The 24,638-nt window shown below is 40.9% G+C and overlaps 1 protein-coding gene across 2 annotated transcripts; it reads right to left on the reverse strand.

The window, feature by feature from the left end:
- Positions 1-32: 32 nt before the first annotated feature.
- Positions 33-24,392, reverse strand: LOC133479559 (phosphatidylinositol-3-phosphatase SAC1-B). Of its 2 annotated transcripts, none has more exons than XM_061776709.1 (20): positions 24,303-24,392; positions 23,710-23,807; positions 23,506-23,580; positions 23,300-23,427; positions 17,559-17,708; positions 17,139-17,198; positions 15,142-15,175; positions 14,668-14,769; positions 12,660-12,745; positions 12,361-12,447; positions 12,200-12,268; positions 11,893-11,972; positions 11,712-11,810; positions 8,767-8,905; positions 5,941-6,010; positions 5,734-5,806; positions 5,335-5,428; positions 3,587-3,679; positions 3,448-3,505; positions 33-2,884 (listed from the first exon to the last, which is right to left on the reverse strand). In XM_061776709.1, the coding sequence occupies exons 1-20, from the start codon at positions 24,329-24,331 to the stop codon at positions 2,748-2,750; spliced, it is 1,761 nt and encodes a 586-aa protein (XP_061632693.1). In that variant the 5' UTR covers positions 24,332-24,392; the 3' UTR covers positions 33-2,747. The 2 variants fall into 2 exon arrangements, with proteins under 2 accessions (XP_061632693.1, XP_061632692.1); XM_061776708.1 differs by having other exon boundaries at positions 23,503-23,580.
- Positions 24,393-24,638: the final 246 nt, after the last annotated feature.

The raw sequence follows: 24,638 nt of genomic DNA on the forward strand, positions 1-24,638 counted from the left end.
AGTAACCAACTGATAAAGCCATGTTCAGGAAAGAAGTTGCAGTGATTTTACTTACTGCTGCAATTATTGGCGGTGTTATGGATGGTACAGTATTGTGACGTGTCATTTTTTTACTGTTAAAACTTATCACAACACGGACAAATGTGCTGTTGTATTTGACCCATAAATGTACATTCATGAAGATGCACTTCAACAGGAATATGAATCACAGGAGAGGCTACGAATAGGACAGGAGAGACAAATGTTCAGAGTAGATTCAACCTCTGACTGATACCGTGGGGCAAAAAAAGTATTTAGTCAGCCACCAATTGTGCAAGTTCTCCCACTTAAAAAGATGAGCGAGGCCTGTAATTTTCATCATAATTATACCTCACCTATGAGAGACAAAATGAGAAGAAGGAAAAAAAAAAAGTCCAGACGATCACTGTCTGATTTTTAAAGAATTAGCAAACTATGGTGGAAAATAAGTATTTGGTCAATAACAAAAGTTCATCTCAATACTTTATTATATACCCTTTGTTGGCAATGGCAGAGGTCAAATGTTTTCTCACACTGTTGCTGGTATTTTGGCCCATTCCTCCATGCAGATCTCCTCTACAGCAGTGATGTTTTGGGGCTGTCGCTGGGCAACAGAGACTTTCAACTCCCTCCAAAGATTTTATATGGGTTTGAGATCTGGAGACTGGCTAGGCCACTCCAGGACCTTGAAATGCTTCTTACGAAGCCATTCCTTCGTTGCCCGGGCGGTGTATTTGGGATCATTGTCATGCTGAAAGACCCAGCCACGTTTCATCGTCAATGCCCTTCCTGATGGAAGGAGGTTTTCACTCAAAATCTAATGATACATGGCACAATTCTTTCTTTCCTTTACACTAATCAGTCGTCCTGGTCCCTTTGCAGAAAAACAGCCCCAAAGCATGATGTTTCCACCTCCATGCTTCACAGTAGGTATGGTGTTCTTGATGGAAGTCAGCATTCTTTCTCCTCCAAACACGACAAGTTGAGTTTTTACTAAAAGGTTCTATTTTGGTTTCATCTGACCATATGACATTCTCCCAATCCTCTTCTGGATCATCCAAATGCTCTCTAGCAAACGTCAGACGGGCCTGGACATGTACTGTCTTAAGCAGGGCGACACGCCTGGCACTGCAGGATTTGAGTCCCTGGCAGCGTAGTGTGTTACTGATGGTAGCCTTTGTTACTTTGGTCCGAGCTCTCTGCAGGTCATTCACTAGGTCCCCCCGTGTTGTTCTGTGATTTTTGCTTGCCGCTCTTGTGATCATTTATCAGTAGTCTTGTATGTCCTCCGTTTTCCAATAATTTCTCCCACAGTTGATTTCTTCACACCAAGCTGCTTACCTATTGCAGAGTCTTCCCAGCCTGGTGCAGGTCTACAATTTTGTTTCTGGTGTCATTTGACAGATCTTTGGTCTTGGCCATAGTGGAGTTTGGTGTGTGACTAAGGTTGTGTACAGGTGTCTTTTATACTGATAAGAAGTTCAAACAGGTGCCATTAATACAGGTAACGAGTGGAGGACAGTTAAATGTCCGTGAGAGCCAGAAATCTTGGTTGTTTGTCGGTGACCAAACACTTATTTTCCACCATAATTTGCTAACAATAAAAATCAGACAGTGATTTTCTGGATTTATTTTCCCACATTGTATCTCTCATAGGTGAGGTATACCTCTGACGAATATTACAGGCCTTGCTCATCTTTTTAAGTGGGAGAACTTGCATAAATGGTGGCTGGCAAAATACTTTTTTGCCCCACTGTACACTTTATACGGTAGAATGACCATTGACTGATCACACATAGTAAACTCTTCAAAGGTATAAACCTATTTATACAAACGACTGGTTGAAAGACCGATAAGATATGCTGATGCACTATTGAACTACTGCACATAATAATTATTTAAGGCAGCATTTCTGAGAATTGGCAATGAGTATCTAGTACTGAAAGCCACCCTTTGATACAGGCAGTGTTGAAGCAGGGACATACACCAAATACTTGCACAATACAATTATCAATAATGCTTGGCTTTGATTGACAATTTCAGAAGTAGTCATTTAACAATGGTGTGTACAACTGCATAATCAGAGTTGTGTCTATGTTTTTAGTTGCCATTATTATTATGAACTGCCCTCACTATGCCGCAGTACAGCTTGACCCCACCACAAAGTACAACAATAATCGAAGTGTTGAGCGAAACTAAAATCTTTAGTCAAGGCAAAATATTTGATTCAGCTCTTTTACCTGATATCATAATATTGTGCAACTGGTCATAATGTTGGCTGGCATGATGGTTTATTAAAAAAACAAACCTGACATACTGTAACGTAACTTCAGTTACAGCTTTTCTGAGTTTGATCCCAATTAAGAGATGTCGGGACAAACGGGAAATTCGATGAAGGTCCCAGAGCTGTCCTCTAAAAACAGGTACAGTGACTTTGGATAAGCACCAACTCCAGAAGTTCAGTGTACATGACAGCCTGTGTCAGCCTGTCCTGTCCCTGTGTTGCAGCTGTGTGGATAGCAGCAGGTCCGCGCACGCACAGTCTCGGTCTTAGGCGCCTGGTCGTACACGGGGTGGCCCTGCTGACTCCCCACCATCCTCGACTCTTACCCTCTGTACTAGTAAAGGCTCCAGGCCTGATGATGATGCTGCTGGGGGTAAAGCGATAACGTGGCAGAGGAGGAGGTGGTGAGCTCGCCAGGACGGAGCTGCTTTCCACACGCACACATTCAGTCCAGCTTTTCTTTCTGGACCAGCTTTGGAGCATCAACAAAGTCCCGCCCATTGAAGAAGATGAGGCCGCAAGTGACCACGCTGGCCATTCCCCAGAACAGGACGTAAGCAAGAGTCTCCGTCCATGTGTCACCTACAGAGGAACACCAGGAGTAGTAAGGACCTCTCTAATGCTATGAATATTGGCACTTACAGTATTCCATTGTTCTGAACTTAAAAACAATGTCTGTAGAGAAAATGTACCCCCAAAATAGACTCAGTAGATTGTTTTCTGATGACATGTTTGATTTTCAGCCAGATTTTGGCCCACCCACATTTAAATTGAAACCTGCTGATGTCAGCGACGGAAGACAACCACATTTCCCTATTAAACTAGTCCGTGTTTTGCAGTCTAATTGTCGCCTATATTGAAAGTCTGGGTGTTTTTAGACAGTAACGAGTGAAAATAGTGAGGTTAGGTACATTTGCGCATGCTTGTTTTGTTCAAGGGCTCCAAGGGCAATTCGTTATTTACCGATCGCTCCAAAACGGATTGATATTAGTGGAAAAGACTGCCAGTTTCATTTTCTTAAGCAAAAAATAGATGGAGAACCCGTTAGTGAAATACAGGCCTCCTGGCCGCTATAGGTTAAGAAACATACTTTAGTATAAGTATATTCAATTTTTTTTTTTACAGGTTAATGATGATTGTCTTACCAGCCATTAGCAAGCAGATGATACACATGGAGAACGCTACCACCATGATGATAGGCAACTGAGAAAGAAAGAAGAAACAAGCTGTGTTAAAATAAAGAAAGGAAAAATAAGACTACACTGTAAGTTATCCAAGTCTTACTGTCATAAACTTCCAATCTTTGGGTTCACGCAATGGTGTAGCCAAATCAGCTTCATCCAGAGCAAAGTTACCAAGGAACAGGTCTATAGAATCCTGAGTTTAAAAAACAAAAACAAAAAAAAAACATTCAGACCTGCAGTTTTGAATGTGTGTATGTGTGCGTGTGTGTGTGTGAAGCTAATATTGTTGATTAAATATTTTTGTTCCCTGTGAATTGCATTGACTTTTTAGGAAAATACACAAATACATATCGGCATTAAATCATAATTGGGCACTTGGACCTGCAGTGTAAAGAACCACAAAAAAAGTAATTCAAGTGAGTTTCTAGGTATGCAAGGGAAGGTGAGCACGAGATACGTTTTGATATACAGCGGCTGAAATAAGTACTTAACACGGTACCATTTTTCTCATCAAATACATTTCCAAAGGTGCTATTGACATGAAAATTTAACCAGATGTTGGAAACAACCAAGTAATCCATACATACAGTACAAAGAAATAACAACCCCAATTCCAATGACGTTGGGACGTTGTTAAACAAATACAAACGGAATACAATGATTTGCAAATCATGTTCGACCTATATTTAATTGAATACACTACAAAGACAAGATATTGACTGTTCAAACTGTATGTTTTGCAACAATAAGTTTGCAATGGTTTTGAGACGCTGCTCTTACCCTTGGCAATGAGGCCATTAATTAGGACTGAACCATCTGATATTCATTTGCACTGACAAAGGGTTGGATTGCTGTTTGATTATTGATGAGAGTTTAGGTGTTGTCTTGGCTTTCCATGCATTTTGCACCTCCTTTTCTTCATATGTTCAATACTTTTTCCCTGTGTCATTTCACATCTTTACACACAATTAATTACTGAGCTTATTTGTTCTACATTCTTTGTATGTATGGATTACTTGGGTTGTTCCCAACATCTGGTGAAATTTTCAAGTCAATGGCCCCTTTGGAAGCATATTTAATGAGAAAAATGGTGACGTGTTAAATACTTATTTCAGCCGCTATATAGGTTCTACCGGTGGCGACATCCCCCTGCTTCAGAAAAGCTATTACAATAACGCAGACAACTAATCTATTATGTACTTCAGAGCTAGGCTAAAATTGCAGGTTTTCAATCAAGTTGAACTGAATAGCCATATGATTCTTTCATCAGACAGCCCCGCCTGTGTGGAGTTTGCATGTTCTCCCCGTGCCTGCGTGGGTTTTCTCCGGGCACTCCGGTTTCCTCCCACATCCCAAAAACATGCATGGTAGGTTAATTGACTACTCTAAATTACCCGTAGGTATGAATGTGAGTGCGAATGGTTGTTTGTTTATATGTGCCCTGCGATTAGCTGGCAACCAGTTCAGGGTGTACCCCGCCTTCTGCCCGATGATAGCTGGGATAGGGTCCAGCACGCCCGCGACCCTAGTGAGGAGAAGCGGCTCAGAAAATGGATGGATGGATGGATGACTGCAATAGCAATGGATATTCTATTGGCTTCAAAGTTCTAATTTTGTTTTAGAGTTTTATGAAGTCTGTAAATCACAAGTTCATAAGGAAGACTCCTGTACTTTGGTCACCACATTGACACAAAAGTCAATCTGAGTGGAGCTGGTTTGTCATTTATAAATTTAATATGGCTGAGCTGGCCCTACCGACACACAGTCATTGTTATACCGTAACCTCAATGTAAAACAAATATTAATGCAAAAGGTTGAGGTTGTCTAAATAATCCGGACAAACTGTACCTGTCTAAATCCATCCGAGAAGTTGTTTTTGTAATATCGGATCATGGAGTTCCAGCCATCCATCAGCAGCCCCCACTGAGTTCTCTTCCCCGTCCTAAAAAATAAGCACACATCCATCTCTCCAGAGGATTTATAAGAAGCATTTTGGTGATGATATAAGGCATTTCATCTTGTGGCATAATTTACCCTTCAACATGCACAACTGAAAAGAAAAATCTAAATATTTGGGTTCAACAAGGAATAAACACGTCAATGTTGATAGTGGACAAATTTTCCATTTGTGTCACTCTAAAGTCATTATGCATCTCTTCATTTAACAGTGGTGGCCACTGTTCAGTAGGTCAACTTCTGCAGTGAAGTTGACCAATATATGGATGATAACTGTTTTTAATAACTGACCTGGTGAAGTCGGTCTTCAATGCTCCAGTGCCTGCATATTGTTTGGCACATGCATCAGCATTGTCAGCCCAAGCTGCAAGTAAACCAGCAGGGAGAGGAGGTCAAAACCAAGATCATACTATATTAACCATGACTTGAAGAGAGTGAACGCCTGTGCAATAGTACACAGTGAACAACAACTAAAGCATTGTGTGATAGACGGCTCACCATTTTTGTACATCTTTTCAAAATCTGCTTGATCCTCAATCTGCTGGTTCATGTGGAGGACCCCCATTTTCTGTGGTGACACATAGGACATGCTTGTTCAAGGCTGTTCATCTTAGAACAAATCATTTGCCAATTTTTACACTGTTTCACTGACACAGCTATGCTGCCATCTTTTGGAGAATAACTGTTAACCCTTGTGGGTATGCAGATATTAAAGGAAAACCATGAATATAGTTCAGGCAGATTGACCATTTTACACTCGAGACTATGTGAGTCCCGGGATGCACATGTCATGGAGACAATGAGTCCCAGCCCTGGAACAATGAGTCCCTGCAATTTAATCATCACGGAATACAGATACAGTAATCCTCCGCGACATGGCGGTTCCGCTATATTGCAGATTTTTAATGCAGTTGTTACGCTTTTATACTGTTTGTACAATATTTTGGTTATCCATTGCTCTTGCTCTCTTTCAATATATTATGTGTTTAGGCCTGCCATGATAGCAAGTTTTTTTAGAATATATTTTCCCAAAAACTTTCAAGATAAACGATAGTATCATTGATGTTTTTTTCTGCCATTGCTATAATGATATTAGAGCATGTTAAATACTTGTACACATCTTACAAATTCTGTCCTGGTAATCAAACATATGAGCACAACCGTGTAATGTTCTCTGATTTACTAAATAAAAGTTGGGATGCATTTCACAATAAGAGCAAGTGAATAAAAAGAGAACGTTTTACATGTTCAAATAAAGTGCTGAACTTAAGAAAAATTAAGTTTAGGTTTCCCCTTTTCTGTTTGGCATCTTGACACAAAAGTGAAGTCTCAAAAAATTTGACATGTTTTATTTTAACGGAACCATTTTGGAGGTTATGTTTGTTCAAAACCTTTGTTTTGTTCATAGTGGCGTTTCACATATTATATGCACTTTTAATAAGAACTCCCAGTGGGAACTTCCCACTGAGAAGTGCAAACATAAATGACTCCGCCAGTTCCATTTTAAGTATCATTTGTACCACATTTTCTCTTCCTTTGTCGGTCATTTTCTGATCTTTCTCCATCTTTAACTCAACTTACACGCACTCTCTTTCTCTCCTTGTCTCTGTTTGTTCTGTGCACAGTCAGTGATTTCAGTAATTACCATCTGCGATACCAATTTGATTGGGTGAAAGGGTGGCGGAACTCGCATGTGATTAGTCGGTACAGTTCCTCACTACCATAAAGCCTGAAATATGTTGAGCTGCTTAAAATAGAAGCACCCCATATGTCTTGAATCATCTTTTTTGCCTATGGTGTGGGTCCGTTTGGGAGGGTTTCTGGGTCTGGTCAGACCACGAGTTCTGCCAGAGTGAGATGTTTAGCTCCGTAGCACACTAGCTATTTAGCTCATGGGCTAGCGAACATAATAAATAGTTAACTTTCCCTAAAATGTCCCAGTTATTGGCATCTACGGAGCCAAAGCTGTTCGGCCAGCGGCGGCGCTACATCGTGACCGGCGCGCTGCGTCGTGAGCGGCGCGCTGGGTGATAGCACAGTCTTCTGTCCATTGTATTTATTGAACAATAACCCGCTCTACAGTTCTTCTGACTGGCTAGCACCAATACAGGACACATAATTTTAGTGGCTAATGATTCGCTGAAGCACTTCAGCAACACACACACAAGGCTCAAAATTTTTTTTTTCTTTGAGGAGCAGTTTTGCTAATCATTTCTTCATTTGAGGAGCAACTGTCTAATTTTGAGGAGCACTTTTTTGCAGCTTAATCGCACAGGGACCCGAAGCAAGGCTTTTATGAGACAATACAATTATGACAATATAATGGTGGAGTTGAATGTAGGGCTGCAGCTAACTATTTTAGTACTAGAGTATCCTACTGAAATTCTATCAAACAATCGATTATTTGGGTAAACTATATTTTTGCTTAGTTAAAGAGCAATTCTGAATACAGAAGAGAAAATAAGACATTTCACTTAATAACATACTAGTTGGTTTCCTTTTTTATATAACCAACAGTTTTTATTTTTGAATTCACATTGCGCATTAAATATTTTTTTAAAGAATTAACAGCATCTTCACTTAAACAAGTAGCATTTTAACATTCTGTGACATACTGTATTAATACATTAGGTTCATGGCTGTGCATTTGCATGCTAAAACCAGCTGCCTAGGAATATGACAAATATTATTTGTACTACTACAAGTTTTGGAAGTGTTCAATTTGTTCAAACTAAAATGAAGAAACCTCGAGAGAGAAAAATATTTCCTTCATCTTCCCTCACCAAAACCCTCCTGTTTTTTCTCTCTCTCTCTTCTCAATTCGGCGTCGCATTTTGCAACCGCTGTCTTCGCGCTTCTCAATCGAAACGCTTTCCTTCCACGTCCACCCATCAGTGATGTAAGCGCGTTGTGTCATATACGTCACTGCCGCCTTCCGTCATCGCGACCATCTCCGCGGTAAACCTGATTTGCAGTTTTGCTTTTCAATGCGTTTTTTTGATGCGCAAAATGCTAATTTTGACCCGGAAATTGTGATGCGGGACCGCTTAATTCAAGCCTTGCACACATACGTACGCAAGCAATATTGTGCGTCAGTGGACGCACATTCACAATGCTTTTTGCGTCCCTCATCATTTATGTGTGTCAAAGGACACGGTATGCAACTCAAACAAGATGCCTGCATGGATGAGACAAGAAACATGAACGCAGATTACTTTAGATTAACTCATCTATCATGTGTCATTTGCATACACTGCTAAAATGAAAATGACTAGTTGAGTTGTTTTTTATAACTGTTCACTGCTCGCAGCATGACAGTCCTACCCGCAGCTGTGACTGCAGTGAGCGTCTGGCAAGCAGGCTCTGGATGACATTGGTACGGTCCAGGCAATCCATGCAGTTGCTTCGAAAAGCTCCCTCCTGGTTTAACAATACCTTCCCATCTGAATCCACCACGAAGTACCTGTGCCCAAAACCACAATGTTATTCATGAGGGATATTCATCCAATGTTAAAATGTGTTTGTCCGTTAAGCATTAGGTTTTCATTTTCATTCTACCAACAAATAAGTTATTTGTTCGCTATGACAAACAATATTGTTATATTTTTTTCAGCTTCGTATCATTTTTCTCTTACAAATCATTTTTTCACCTTCAGACTGAATTTGGCATCATGGGCAAGAGGTCATGATTGACAGCGGTCCCAGACCTGTCTTTGTTCATCTTTGTACTGAAAGCACTCTTACCCTGTTTTGTAAACGGGTTTTCACCTACGGTTGTGCTCCTAAGTTTACATACCCTGGCAGAATGTATTATTTCTTGGCCAATTTACAGAGAACATGAATGATAACATAAAAACGTTTATTTCAATCATGGTTAGTGCTTGGGTGAAGCCATTTAGTATCAAACAACTGTGTTTATGTTTTAAATCATATTGACAACAGAAACTACACAAATGACCCTGCTCAAAAGTTTCCTTCCCCCAGTTTTTAACACCGTGTAGTGCCTCCTTTAACATCAATGACACCTTGGAATCTTTTGTGGTAGTTGTGGATGAGGCTCTTTATTTTCTCTGATGGTAAAGCTGCCAATTCTTCTTGGCAAAAGGCCTCCAGTTCTTGTAATTTCTTGGACTGTCTTGTATGAACTGCACGCTTAAGCTCTCCCCAGAGTGGCTCAATGATATTGAGGTCAGGAGACCAAGATGGCCACTCCAGAATCTTCACTTTATTCTGCTGTAGCCAATGACCGGTTGACTTGGCTTTGTGTTTTGGATCATTATAATGTTGGAATATCCAAGTACGTCCCATGCGCAGCTTCCGTGCTGAAGACTGCAAATTTTCCTCTAGTACTTTTTGATAACATGCCACATTCATCTTGCCATCAATTTTGACCAAGTTTCCCGTGCCTTTCTAGCACACAGATCCCCAAATCATCAGCGATCCACCTCCATGTTTCACAGTAGGAATGGTGTACCTTTCAACATAGGCCTTGTTAACTCCTCTCCAAATGTAACGTTTATGGTTGTGGACAAAAAGTTCTATTTTGGCCTCATCACTCCAAATGATTTTGTTCCAGATGTTTTGAGGCTTGTCTCTGTGCTGTTTGGCCTATTGTTAGCATGATTTTTTTTTTTTTGTAGCATTGGCGTAGTAATGGCTTTCTTCTGACGACTCGATCATGCAGCCCATTTTTCTTCAAGTGCCTCCTTATTGTGCATCTTGAAACATCCACACCACTTTTTTTCCAGAGAGTCCTGTATTTCAGCTGAAGTCATCTGTGGGTTTTTCTGTGCATCTCGAACAATTTTCCTGGCCGTTGTGGCATAGATTTTTGTTGGTCGACCTTCATGGTTTGGTTTCAACAGAATCTCTCGTTTTCTGCTTCGTAATTACAGTTTTCCTGTTTTATACAGTTCAATTACCTTTTCCCGCAGATCTTTTGACAATTCTTTTGCTTTCCCCATGACTCAGAATCCAGAGATGTCAGTGCAAGGGTCTGTCAGGAGCTCAGAAACTCACTGAACCTTTATACACACACTGATTATAAGCATAAAGATCACAGGTGTGGATGGTTACCTTTAGTAGCCATTCAAACCCATTTGTGTCAACTTTTGTGCATGTTATCAGGCCAAAATCTCAAGGGTTTGTAAACTTTTGATCAGGGTCATTTGTGTAGTTTTTGCTGTCATTATGATTTAAAAAGAGTCAACACAGTTGTTTGATAATAAATGGCTTCAAAGTACTGACCATGAGTGAAAGAAAAGTTTTTGTGTTATCATTCATATTCTTTGAAAAAACTGCCAATAAATCATCAATTCTGCCAGGGTATGTAAACTTATGAGCACAACTGTATATGCTGCTTTTATACCTTCAAGGTACTCAAAACGCTTTAAAACTGTCCTCATTCACCTACAAAGGATGCAACATCAGTTGCAAATGGGGGTTCAGTAGCTTGCTCAAAGAAACTTCAACATGGTTACAGGGGCTCAGGATCGATACAACCACCTTCGGGTTGGGCGACGACCACTCGACCACCTGAGCCATGGCCATTATATTTATATTTCACAATACAGTGCTATTTTTTTTTATTACAATCGTAACAAAAATTATGCTTTTGGGGGGATTAATGACATCCATCCATCCATCCATCCATTTTCTGAGCCGCTTCTCCTCAGGGTCGCAGGTGTGCTGGAGCCTATCCCAGCTATCATCGGGCAGGAGGCGGGGTACACCCTGAACTGGTCGCCAGCCAATCGCAGGGCACATACAAACAAACAACCATTTGTATTCACATTCACACCTACGGGCAATTTAGAGTTGTCAATTAACCTACCATGCATGTTTTTGGGATGTGGGAGGAAACCGGAGTGCCCGGAGAAAACCCACGCAGGCACGGAGAGAACATGCAAACTCCACACAGGCGGGGCCGGGGATTGAACCCCGGACCTCAGAACTGTGAGGCAGACGCTATAACCAGTCGTCCACCGTGCCACCGGGATTAATGACATTTCAATTCATTTCAATGTGACAAATGGATTTGATATACGACTGAATTGAGTTACGAGCTTGCCCAAGGAACAAACTAAACTTGTCAGTCAGGGTACCACTGTGCAGTTCAGGTACATATTTTGTTTTTTCCAACCACATTTTTTAAATTACAAACAAAATGTAGATTGGATTGAGCACCATACTGCATCAGATCTACCACAAATCCTGTGTGAGGTTGTTATATAGCTGGCTCCCTAAAGTAAAAGCAGAAGCAAACTGACCCAAATTCCTCCTGGATTTCAGCAACGATGTCCAACAAGATGTGCAGACGATGCCACCGCATCCGACTGCACTCCTTGTGGAAGTCAAACGCTATGTACCTGAAGAGAAGCAAGCATTATCGACATAAAGGATTAATTGAGCCAGAAGTGAAGAATAATGTGCATAATGGGTGACTCTTACTTGATGGTGCCGTTTCCTAAGCCGACCACCATCTTTTCAAAAGTCTGCTCTAGTGGATTTTCTGAGCCTTTCTGGTTGATCTGCGAGAAGAGGGAAAAAATATGTATCCTTATAGAGAGCGTCAAATTAGTTTCTTCTTTGACCACAACTTTATATCAAAGTTCAAGTTTTGTTGTTTGTACTACTCTAATTTAAGTTAATTTAAGTATATTTTGAGTTAGGAAGTGCTTACAATGAAAATTTAATGAAGACATGAAATGTCATTAAGGTTACCACCAACGTGATTATTTCATTTTACCCATCTTACCAGATTCAAAATGACTTGCTTCCCATAAAGAATTATCTGTGAGTCAAAGTGTCTCTGGAATCCATCCAACTGTGGCAATAAAGAGTGGGAATAGGTACACCATATGAGTTAACTGGCAGATAGGTCTTTAATGAGTACAGTAATGCAAAAGGGTATTTTACGTGGTTCACTGTTTTGCTGATCTGTGGTCTTGGCTTGTACTTGAGGTTGGGCCTTTGGGACCAGTAGAAGGGTATTGAGCCTCTTGTCTGTGAAGGAGATAAAACAAACCATGCATACATTTACATTTATCCCACCTTCCATACCGCTGTGTACATGAAGCAAAACAAAAAAAAAATGTGATGGCTTTATCACATCCTCGATGTTAATTGTTCTTTTAGCGAGCAGGAGACATTTATCAAATACTGCAAGTCATGACACATCTGAAAATCTCTCCAACGGGAATTATGCTTTAGCTTACCTGAACAAAGGAAGCCTTAGAACTGTTGTACTGCACTATCTGCTCGGTCTCCACATAATTCGCAGCATGGCCCTCTGAATCAATTCCTAGCAACAAAAAACAGACGTTACAAACATGGTTGTCTGTGGCACCAAGGAACACCACTTCATGTGGACCTCATGTCCACTGGATGTGGCTGCATTTCACCGTTTCCCAACCATAGATGTAGGTTGGGAAAATAACTTGAGTTAACATGATGTTTGGACATCACAGAAGTAAAAGGAAGGAAGAGCAGTGGTTATTGTACAAATAAGTGGCCAACGTCAGGCTTTTAGCTGATGTGCTGCACACAAATTGAATAAGTTGCCAATGGAAGTGAAGTCAGGCCCACGTGTTTGTTTTTAAGTCCAGGTTAAAAACTCTTCTTTGTTTCTAATGCTTTTTGGAGCGTTTTCATTTTTAAATGATTTTTCTTGCATTGTGCGTTTTTTAATTTTCTCTTCATTTTTAAAAGTTTTTAAGCTGCTTTTTATTACTGTGTTTTTACGAAAATAAGGCGCACTTAAAAGTCTCAAATGTTCTCCAAAATGGTCGGGGCGCCTTATAATGCGGTGCGCCTTAAGTGTGCACTGAGTTCCGAAATCTATAAATGTTGTGTGATGAGCGCTCTGCTTGACTGACTTGGAAGACCAACTCGAGCAATGGATTCATGAGCAAATAATAGCCGGGAGAAGCGTCTCTACAGTCACCATTCGGCTGAGGGCAATAACAATTGCAGAAGAAATGAAAATCGAACATTTTCAAGGTGGTCTGTCTTGGTGCTTTTGTTTTATGAAACGGCGCCATCTATCCATCCGGGCAAGGACTACCATGGCGCAGCAACGTCCGGCGGATTACAAGGAAAAGCTGGCCATCTTCCGCTCCTACTGCAGTAAAAAGACTGCCGACAAATACATCCAACCCAACCATATCACCAACATGGACGAGGTGCCGCTCACTTTCGACATCCCGGTGAACCACGCTGTAGAGAAGAAGGGGACCACCACGGTAGCGATACGCACAAAGGGGCACGAGAAGTCGGCTTTTACTGTTGTGCTTGGTTGCCATGGTAATGGACAGAAACTGCCACCTATGGTGATTTTTAAGAGGAAGACGCTGCCTAAAGAAAAGTTTCCAGCCGAAGTCATCGTTAAGGCCAATCAAAAGGGCTTGATGGACGACGTGAAAATGAGAGTGGCTGAGTGAGGTGTACGTAAAGAGACCGGATGTTTTTTTTCCACGCGTCACCATCTCTGTGACTCCATGCGAGCCCATCTCACAGCCGCTGTGAAAAACCAAGTGCAGCAAATGAACTCGGAGCTTGCCATCATTCCGGGATTCTTGACGAAGGAACTCCAACCGCTGGACATCGGTGTAAACAGGGCATTCAAAGTGAATTTGCGAGTGGCGTGGGAGCGATGGATGACAGATGACAAACAGATTTACTAAGACTGGGAGGCAGCGCCGGGCGAGTTACGCCACCATATGTGAAGGGATTGTGGGTGCTTGGGCTAAGGTATCTGCTTTGACTGTTGTCCGAGCTTTCGCGAAAGCAGCCCCCCGGCAACGAGACTGACTCCGACAATGACGACAGTTTTGCTCCCGCTGCCTTTTTAAAAACATAGTTTTAGCGTGCATGCATGCTACTGTATGTTTTAAGCTAGCGTATGTTTTACCATGCCTGCGCCCAATAATATGGTGCGCCTTACATATGTGCTAAATACAGAAATAGACCCCGTAACTGAGACTGCGCCTTTTAATACGGTGCAACTTATGGTCGCGGAAATACGGTATTTACTTTTAAATGCTTTTAATGATGTAAACCACATTGAATTACCTTGTGCATGAAATGTGCTACATAAGTAAATTTGCTTTGCTTCATAAACACACCGCTCAGTTCTTAGGGTCATCATCATTATACACCAAAAGACGACTGCCAAATGACATGAAATTGGCATACAGCACAGTGTCAGTAAACGAGTATTGTTACCTCGGACATAGTAGCGGACACCAGCTCTGAAACAGCTCCTTCTGGAGATAATACTCCAGTCAAACAATTTCCCATTGATGCAGCTCGACTTTATGATGATGACTAATAAAAATGTGTTAAGAAAGTAGAACTGAAAAGTCAGGAGTCAGAGCTACTGGCCAAGGATGACCAAGCCCCTACCTGCAGCCAAGTGAGTTAGGATGAGAAGGTGGACAGATCACTACCTAATCAAAACACCGGCAGGCAATGCACAGTCATCAAACTTTAACCTAAAATACACTTTTTGGGATTGTGGGAGAAAACTGATGTACCCGGAGAAGATGGGGAGAATACTGTATGTGTAACAGAGCACAAACAAGTTGGTTATTCAAAATCTCACAATCATATTAACATTGGTTCATACGAGGCCAAGCACTCACCAAAAAGTGTCTATGGGGAGGAATAAACTGCTGCTCTAAGACAACAAAAGGATACATCCATGGACAACAGGGTACACAAACTTGTGTAACTGTAAGAAGAAAAACAACAGTGGGGAAATACAGTTAGACAGGCTTCAGCACTGGGTATCCCAATTATTCAGAGTTAAAATGTACAGTGTCCTCCAAAACTATGGAACGGCAAGGTCAATTCCTTTGTTTTTATTGTATACTGAAGACATTTGGATTTCAGAACCAACGGTGAATATGAGGCAAAAGAATTCAGAATTCCATGGTATTTATGTTTAGATGTGTTAAACAACTCAGGACAGAGCACCTTTTGTTTGAACCCACCCACTTTTCAAGTGAGCAATAGAATTGGAACATGTGACTCATGGGTATTTCTAGTTGCTCAGGTGTTGCGTTTTAGATTAATTGCTTAAACATTAGATAGTGCTCGTTTTTGGCTTTGGGTTTCACCTGTGAAAACTGGATTTGCTGTTAAGCAAACATGAAGACCATTTTGAAGCTGAGCGAAGAGGGAAAATCGATCAGAGCGATAGCACAAATATTGGGCATATCCAATACAACGATTTTGAATCTCCTCAAATAGAAAGAAACTACTGGTGGACTGAGCAACAGACATCGAACAGGTCGGCCAAGGGTATCAACAGCAGTTGATGACAGAAACATTGTGAGAGCTGTGAAGAAACACCCAAAGACAACAGTCAGTGACATCACTGCCAACCTCAACAGTGCAGGGGTGAAGGTATCACAATCCCCTGTTCGAAGACTTCGAGAGAAGAAATATACAGGCCATACCACAAGATGCAAACCACTCATCAGCAAAAATAATTGGAAGCCCAGATTGGATTTTGCGAAGTAGTACAGAGATGAGCCACAAAAGTTTTGGAACAAAGTTTTCTAGACTGATGAGACCAAGATTAACCTCTACCAAAGTGATGGAAAGGCCAAAGTATGGAGAAAGGAAGGATCAGCTTATGATCCAAAAGACAGAAGCTCATCTGTAGAGCATGGAGGTAATGTCATGGTTTGGGCTTGCATGGCTGCTTCTTGAACAGGCTCACTAGTCTTTATTGATGATGTAACTCATGATGGTGGCAGCAGAATAAATAAAAATGTTTTTTTCTTTCTGAAAGAAAAAAACATTCTGTCAGACAATTTACAGAAAAATGCATCCAAACTAATCAGGAGAAGCTTCACCATGCAACAAGACAATGACAATGATTTCCTGGGGAGGGAAAAGTGGAAGGTCTTAGACTGGCCAAGTCAATCACCGGACCTGAACCACATAGACCATGCTTTTACCTCCTGAAGAGGAGACTCCCAGAAACAAACAATAACTGAAAGAGGCTGCAGTCAAGGCCTGGAAAAGCATTTCAAATGTAGAATGCAACAGTCTAGTGAAGTCAATGGGTCACAGGCTTGATGCAGTTATTATAAGTAAGGGTTATGACACCAAATATTAAATGTTATTCGCTTTAAGTTAATTTAATCATGTCAGTTCCAATACGTTTGCTCACTTGAAAAGTGGTTGACTTAAAACAAAAGGTACTCTGTCCTGAGTTAACACATCTAGATGTAAATATCATGAAATAAAAGCGAGAGTTCAAAACATTTGTTTCATATTCATCTTTTGTTCTGAAACCCAAATGTCTTCAGTATACAACAAAAACAAAGGAATTGACCTTGCCGTTCCAATACTTTTGGAGGGGACTGTATCTATGCAAGATGGGGGAAGTCTCACATTCCTATGGCACCAATACAGTCTTTTACTTTAATAAACACTGAAATATAAGTCACACAAAGTCAGGAGTACTATTCTGATGGAACAGACATGAAGCGAGCCAAGACATTGTTCACTGAATTCTTTTTGCTCTCGCACTACAATTGGGGTTAAGACTGGCAGTAAGTGTCATTACAGGTATTATTGAAGGGCCTAAGGTGGTGTTTATGGCAACATTCAAATTGCTGTGTTTCACGATGTGTTTCACTTTCAGTGTACAAATTAAAAAGTCAAAACAAATGCCTCACCTCAGGCTGCGCAATGAATTCCCTCAACAGGTGGCCATTCCAGACAAAACGCTGATCTGCCTGTAATTAAAAGTGAAATAAATAAGCTATACTACACACCTTTTCCAGTTTCTCCCTATTTTTAAACATTGTTATTCCTTCTTAGTATGAGGCTGTTAATGAAAATGTTTGTTTGAAACAGTCTATTGCTCGTGTTCTTCCCATTCCTGCTCTCAAACAGAGGTCTGTTAGTGGAAACAGGGTTTTAGATTTGCAGTGTGGAAGGAATCAAAACTCGAAGCTCAATACAATGGCTCACTGGATGTGCACATATGTTCAATTGTGACTGCTCATAACTATGGGAATTCAAACTGTTCAATGGAAACTCATCAATCCATAGAATGACGAAACAATGTGCAGGAAATGAATTGTTCCACACACCCTCTCCAGAAGGCTCATCTCCTGAAATTCGGGACTGGTGTTGGCCAGGCGTTGCAGAGTGTGGGTCAGGTCGTAGTCTGTTGCAAAGTAGAAGCTGTCTGTATGTAGTACATTGTTGATCATGGACAAGAAGGTCTTGTTGTCTAACATCTGGAAAATAATGAACACTGAGCACCACAGGACACACCAAAATATTGTTTTAATTTTGAATAATCATATAGCAATAGCAGAGCTGCTAACCAATAAAAATTCACTTCCAGAACAATTTGTCCAAATTTGTCTCAATGTCCACATTTTCAAAATTTTCTAAAGAACATTACCTTACGACAGTCATAATTGTTAATAAATTACGGCTTCAATATTTTTCATTTTTATTTTTGTATTACATCAACCTTGCAATGGCGGACGGAGTTGCAGCCTGAATTAAAGTACCACTCTATGAGATTTTGACGTTCCATAATGAAAAATATCTGTGTCTATGGATTAATTCGCATTTTGCCTCTTCTATTTTCAACCCTGGTAATAAAAAAAAAAAAAGCAAGTCTAATAAAACAGACTAATCAGATCCCAAATGTCAAAATTAAAACTCAGCACTCTATTTTGCAAACAAACAAATAAAATTGCTGATAGACTGAATTGAATAGTTTATGTATGGACAATAGTTATGGTTTCTATTTTGTGCAATGTACTTCTTGTACGCTATTTATATAACATTTACATTTCCTATAGCCACAATTGCTGCTGAAACGAACGCAAATTTCCCCATTGTAGGACTAATAAAGGTTATCTTATCTTATATTACAAATATTTATGAATAATAATAATTTACTTTTAACTTGCCCACATTCTGAAGTGATGTGTGCAGAAATGTATGAATTAATTTCTGGTTCAGACGTGGCGTCCTGTCTGGACATGTATTATTTTATATTTACAGTGGGTACGGAAAGTATTCAGACACCCTTCAATTTTTCACTCTTTGTTATATTGCAGCCATTTACTAAAATCCTTGAAGTTAATTTTTTCCCTCATTAATGTACACACAGCGACCCATATTGACAGAAAAAACAGAATTGTTGAAATGTTTGCAGCTTAAAAAAGAAAAACTGAAATATCAATAATAATAATAATAATATATAATAATTTCTATACCTTCATTGGAGTGCAGCTGTGTTTGATTATACTGATTGGACTTGATTAGGAAAGCCACACACCTGCCTATATAAGACCTTACAGCTTACAGTCCATGTCAGAGCAAATGAGAATCATGAGGTCAAAAGAACTGCCTGAAGAGCTCAGAGACAGAATTGTGGCAAGGCACAGATCTGGCCAAGGTTACAAAAAAAATTCTGCTGCACTTAAGGTTCCTAATAGCACAGTGGCCTCCATAATCCTTAAATGGAAGACATTTGGGATGACCAGAACCCTTCCTATAGCTGGCCGTCCAGCCAAACTATGCAATTGTGGGAGAAGAGCCTTGGTGAGAGAGGTAAAGAAGATCACTGTGGCTGAGCTCCAGAGATGCATTCGGGAGATGGGAGAAAGTTTTAGAAAGTCAACCATCACTGCAGCCCTCCACCAGTCGGGGCTTTAAGGCAGAGTGGCCCGACGGAAGCCTCTCCTCTGTGCAAGACACATGAAAGCCTGCATGGATTTTGCTTTAAAAAATAAAAATAAAAATAAAAAAAAAACACCTGAAGGACTCCATGGTGAGAAATAAGATTATCTGGTCTGAGACCAAGATATAACTTTTTGGCCTTAATTCTAAGCGGTCTGTGTGGAGAAAACCAGGCACTGCTCATCACCTGTCCAATGCAGTCTCAACAGTGAAGCATGGTGGTGGCAGCATCGTGCTGTGGGGGTGTTTTTCACCTGCAGGGACAGGACGACGGGTTGAAATTGAAGAAAAGATGAATGCGGCCAAGTACAGGGATATCCTGGACGAAAACCTTCTCCAGAGTGCTCAGGACCTCAGACTGGGCCGAAGGTTCACCTTCCAACAAGACAATGACTCTAAGCACACAGCTAAAATAACCAAGAAGTGGATTCAGAACAGCTCTGTGACTCTTCTTGAATGCCCCAGCCAGAGCCCTGACATAAACCCAATTGAGCATCTCTGGAGAGACCTGAAAATGGCTGCCCACCAACCCTCACCATCCAACCTGACAGAACTGGAGAAGATCTGCAAGGAGGAATCCAGGTTTGAAAAACTTGTTGCATCATTCCCAAAAGGACTCATGGCTGTGTTAGCTCATAAGGGTGCTTCTACTAAATACTGAGCAAAGGGTCTGAATACTTATGACTGTGTGATATTTCAGTTTTTCTTTTATAATAAATCTGCAAATATTTCAACTATACCATTTTTTTCTGTCAATACAGGGTGGTGTGTGTACATTAATGAGAAAAAATGAACTTAAATGATTTTAGCAAATGGCTGCTATATAACAAAGAGTGAAAAACTTAAGGGGTCTGAATTCTTTCCGTACCCACTGTACATCTCTTCTTCTTCTTCTTTTCCTTTCGGCTTGTCCCGTTAGGGGTCGCCACAGCGCGTCATCCTTTTCCATGTACATCTCTAAACATGTATTAATTGGCCTGTTATTTTGTTGTTAAAAGTTGATTACTCTCCACGAAAATGTCATTCCAGCCAGAATTGGCTGTGTAATTGTGTCCTGTATCACAAAATCACGGATTTACATGTTTTGCGACTGAATGACATGATAGCTTAGCAACTAGCATGTCTTTGACATCGTCTTCGTCTATCCACTCCTCGCCCTCCCTTCATGACACTTGGAAAAAAGCATTTTAAGAAGTGTAGCCTATCCACTACCATGAAGGCGATGATCAGTGACTTATAGAGACAATATTCGCCTCTGCGGCTTAGCACTCGGGGGGCGTAATAAAATAGCTTGCACCAAGCAGCTGTTCAATGTAGATGTGACGGTAATGTCGGACACTGGATTCCCCCCCCCCCAAATATCCGGAACAATCAGTGTTATGGCCGTAACGAGTCAACCTTTGGTGATTGCCAAAACTAAATACAGTTGTTCCGTAACATTTGGCAGCTCCGATAGCAATGTATACATTATGTTTCAGTTTATTTTATTGCCTGTCTATGATTCAAACATATCTTTACAGAAATCAAAGGCTACAACCTTATTCCTAGCTCCCATGAGCCCTAATGTGAATTATGGGCGCGATTTCCAATATGAACCGGAAACGGAGATTAGTCATGTTTTGTTAAGAGGTGGGACACAGTCATATTCACCTTAAAGCAGAGGTAGAGCCAAGCCAAACCCTTAAAGTCATTCAATCATCGATATCCGAATATCTCAATCTCCTGAAAATATAGTACTGTAACAGGTGTAATGTGTGTAATACAGACAACATAAGAGCAGTGTATGAAGGAAAACTGGACACTTTTTTTGTTTTGTTTTTTTGTTACAAGGAAAATAGTGTTTTCAAAACAGTATTTTGGTATGTTCTAAATGCCACATGTATCCGACAGACATGCAAACAACAAAGGCATGAAAAAGGTAATAAAAAATGTAAAAAAAAACATTGTAGGGGGGACTGGGGGGGATCCCCCGGGCCAACTCAAGAGAATTTTTTTTATTTTAACATAAATTACCGTATTTTCACGACCATAAGGCGCACTTAAAAGTCTCAAATTTTCTCCAAAATGGACGGGCGCCTTTTAATGCGGGTCACCTTATAATGCGTGCCATATGTGTGCACCGAGTTCCAAAATCTGTAAATGTTATTGTGTGACGTTAATGAGCGCTCCGCTTGACTGACTGGGAGCATTTCCTGCTGACACGCTGCTTATATTGAGGAAGGCGGACGTAAAGGGGGAAGGGTGCGCGTGACAGAGGACGCTAAAGACACGCCCCCAGTAGGTATATAGTTCAGGTATGTGCATCGATTGGCTAAGGATCCCCCGAAAATGGCACCTACGAAGAGAAATGCTTACGAAGCACAGTTTAAACTGCAAGCTATCAGTTACGCGGAGGAACATGGGAATCGAGCGCCAAGGATTCTCCAAAAATTACTGAAGAGTAAAAAGTACAAAGTGAAATTATTACTCAAGTAATGAGTAAATAGTGTGGGTTTTTTTTACCACAGCATGAACATCAATAAAAAAAAAAAAGTAAAAATTACAAAATAAAATGTGAATATGCCAATTCTGATGTTGTGTGTGTGCGCGTGTTTGAGGAAAAACTTCCAAAAAACATCTGCAATTTACTGCATGGTGTTTTCTCAAGTTATAAGTGAGCTGAAATATCTACATTTGGGAAGACAGTGCCAGACAAATACTATAATACATGAAAGCTGTTGTTAGTGTTTGAATGAATGGCTCACCGTTGCCTTCATGGTAACGACGACCTTGCCAACATAGCCGCCATGTAGACACGACAATCAGCCGGGCTGGCTTATCTAGTGTTAATACCCATGTCTGGGAAGCCCAAGGGAAGACGTTGTGTGAGGTCATGTGACTTTCTTGTGTCGTTTGATTGGTGAACTAGACTTAAACGTCACTCGTGCTTAAACTGGATTAGCGCAAACAGCACCCGATGCGGAAGTCGAAGTCTCGCACATGAAATAGTTGACAAATAAGCAATAATTGATAAATAAAGAGTAGCGAGCCACATATGGATCATTGTAACGGAGTAAAACTACCGTTACTTCTTAACAGCAGAAGTGGCGGATGTTTTTTTTCTGGTCTCGTCAACTCCTGTGACTTGCCCAAAGCAGGTCCCGAGCGCACAGGCGGAACCTCAGGCCGATGCATATTAGCCCGCCGCGGACTAATATTCACAATTACATCTGTGTATGGATGGTGGATGTGGAATGGATCTCACTGCCAGCGTTCAAGGAGTACGAAACAGCCCATGACGACAGCGACCTATTTTGAGTTCAAAACGGCGAATTTCGCCAAAAGGCAAGTGATTGGCATGTATGATCCGATGTGACTGCAGTATGGACACGCTCATCCAACCTATAAGTCAAAAAAGGCGACAAAAACGTCACAATTGTTCGACGAAACAAGCAGCCGCAAAAAGAAATGGCAGATGAAAGAGCAGAAAACAGTCAGTGGCGAGAAGATGACGATTTAGAGTTGACAAATACTTTACTGGTTGCACAAAATCCTTGCAATTGCCACAAAGGATTGAGACCTACACGAGGGGCCGCATTTACTTTTGTAAACACACTGCACCACGTGACGTCGTGTTTTGTGCCCATGCGTGACACTTCACGGACGCATTCCTTTCACATTAGAAGTCGCCTTTGTTTTTGTAATGCAAAAGACTACATAAAAAGATTGGATTTAACAAAAAATATGAAATGGGCATCATACCCTGCAGTATGAACATGGCCATAGTCTGGGGTGCTTGTCCAAAACATTTCTCTTGTAGCCACCGATTTAATTTTGTCTGGTTGTTAGTATAATCGCCAACAGCACATGTTCCCAAGATACGCAAGGATTTTTAAATGCTAAAGGGGCTAATCATCGTATAAAAAAAGAAAACAATAAATGTTCAGATAAATCTCTACAGTAAATGAAACCTGCATCAACTAATGGTTCACTACAACTTACTACATTTCAGGCGAAGTTGTACCCATAACAGTTTCCACATCAGCACCCCCAGGAATAAGGTGGATAACATAATACGGTCAGAAGGGACACAACCCAAAACTAGGGTCACAAGTACAATCATTGCAGTCAAAGAGGGACATTCTACCTGGTTATCTGTTAAGTGTAGTATTGTCTTCTTATAGGAGATAACATCAAAGTCCAGAGCCTTCCATACAGCATGGCCCAGAAGGTCCCCCACCTTCTTCTTCTTAGTGATGATGATCAGGTACATACCTAACACCACCAGGAAGGTTCACGATATCTGGATTGTCTAAATTCATATATTTCACAGTTTACGGCTTAACGTACTACCTGCCACCAAGCGTATCGTCCCCATGAGTCCACATATTGGCCTGGTCTCAGCAGATGTAGGAATGTCCCTCTTAACTGTGGACCATAGCGGCAACAGTTAAGTGTGCACAAAATCCAAACCTTCATAAGTAAACACCATTACATTTTTGACAATTAACTCACGAAAGGGTAGTTTTAAATGTTTATCACATAATGAATGCCTACCTGTCAGCGTCATCTCAGTTGACACCCTATCGATGGCCAACACGTCCACAGAGTCATCGTCACAAGCCTCGATGTAAAATTTATCTGCTGTAGTGCGCCTGTCATGGGCAAAAAAAGACAAGAACTGCTAGCACCGCTATCTTCTAACCCAGCTAAAGAAAGAGATTTTACAGAAACAAACTACAACAGCAAGGAAAGGAACTGTGTAAGGCTAAAGCGTATTTATTGGCTGAAAATGAGGTTAAAATTGGTGGCTATTGTTGAGAGCTACAGTGACAAACACATACGTGCACTCCAACTACAGACTTGGAAACAGACGGTGCCATTCATTAAAACATTTAAATGTATCTTATTATCAACAGCGAGCAAAACGTGGCATTTATTCATAACACTTTGTCGAGTGTCAAGCGTGTTTTCGTCGCGTAAACACTGACGTAAGTCTTCAAAACAATACACGGCGGTACGTGGTTAGATTCAACCTGCCATATCTCGCTGACTTATCGTTCAGGCAGTAAACAAATGCCTAACTTCTACATTGCCTTGAACTAGAAAACAAAGCAACGTGATTTTGGCGGAATGATCCCAGCACTTACAAGTTAAAACTCTCATAGGTGCTCGCCATCTTTCATTTGGTATGCTCGTCCGTGACGTGTCAGCTCTACTTCCGTCATCAACTGTGGGAGAATCCGAGATTGTTACAGCGCATGCGTAAAACATCTCATACACCATTGCCATCAAACTGGTGGCCCGGGGGCCAGATCTGGCCCGCCACATCATTTTATGTGGCCCGGGAAAGGAAATCAAAATTGTTAATTTTGTTCTATTGTAATAACGTTGAGATATCGCAAGCATTTTTTGTTATCAACCCCCCTTTGAAAAACAATTTGAAAAGAAATGTACTAGTTGAAAAATGTTTTTTAGGCTTCTGC

The sequence above is a fragment of the Phyllopteryx taeniolatus genome, chromosome 6 (genome assembly GCF_024500385.1).
Source record: "Phyllopteryx taeniolatus isolate TA_2022b chromosome 6, UOR_Ptae_1.2, whole genome shotgun sequence".
NCBI classification, from domain to species: domain Eukaryota; kingdom Metazoa; phylum Chordata; class Actinopteri; order Syngnathiformes; family Syngnathidae; genus Phyllopteryx; species Phyllopteryx taeniolatus.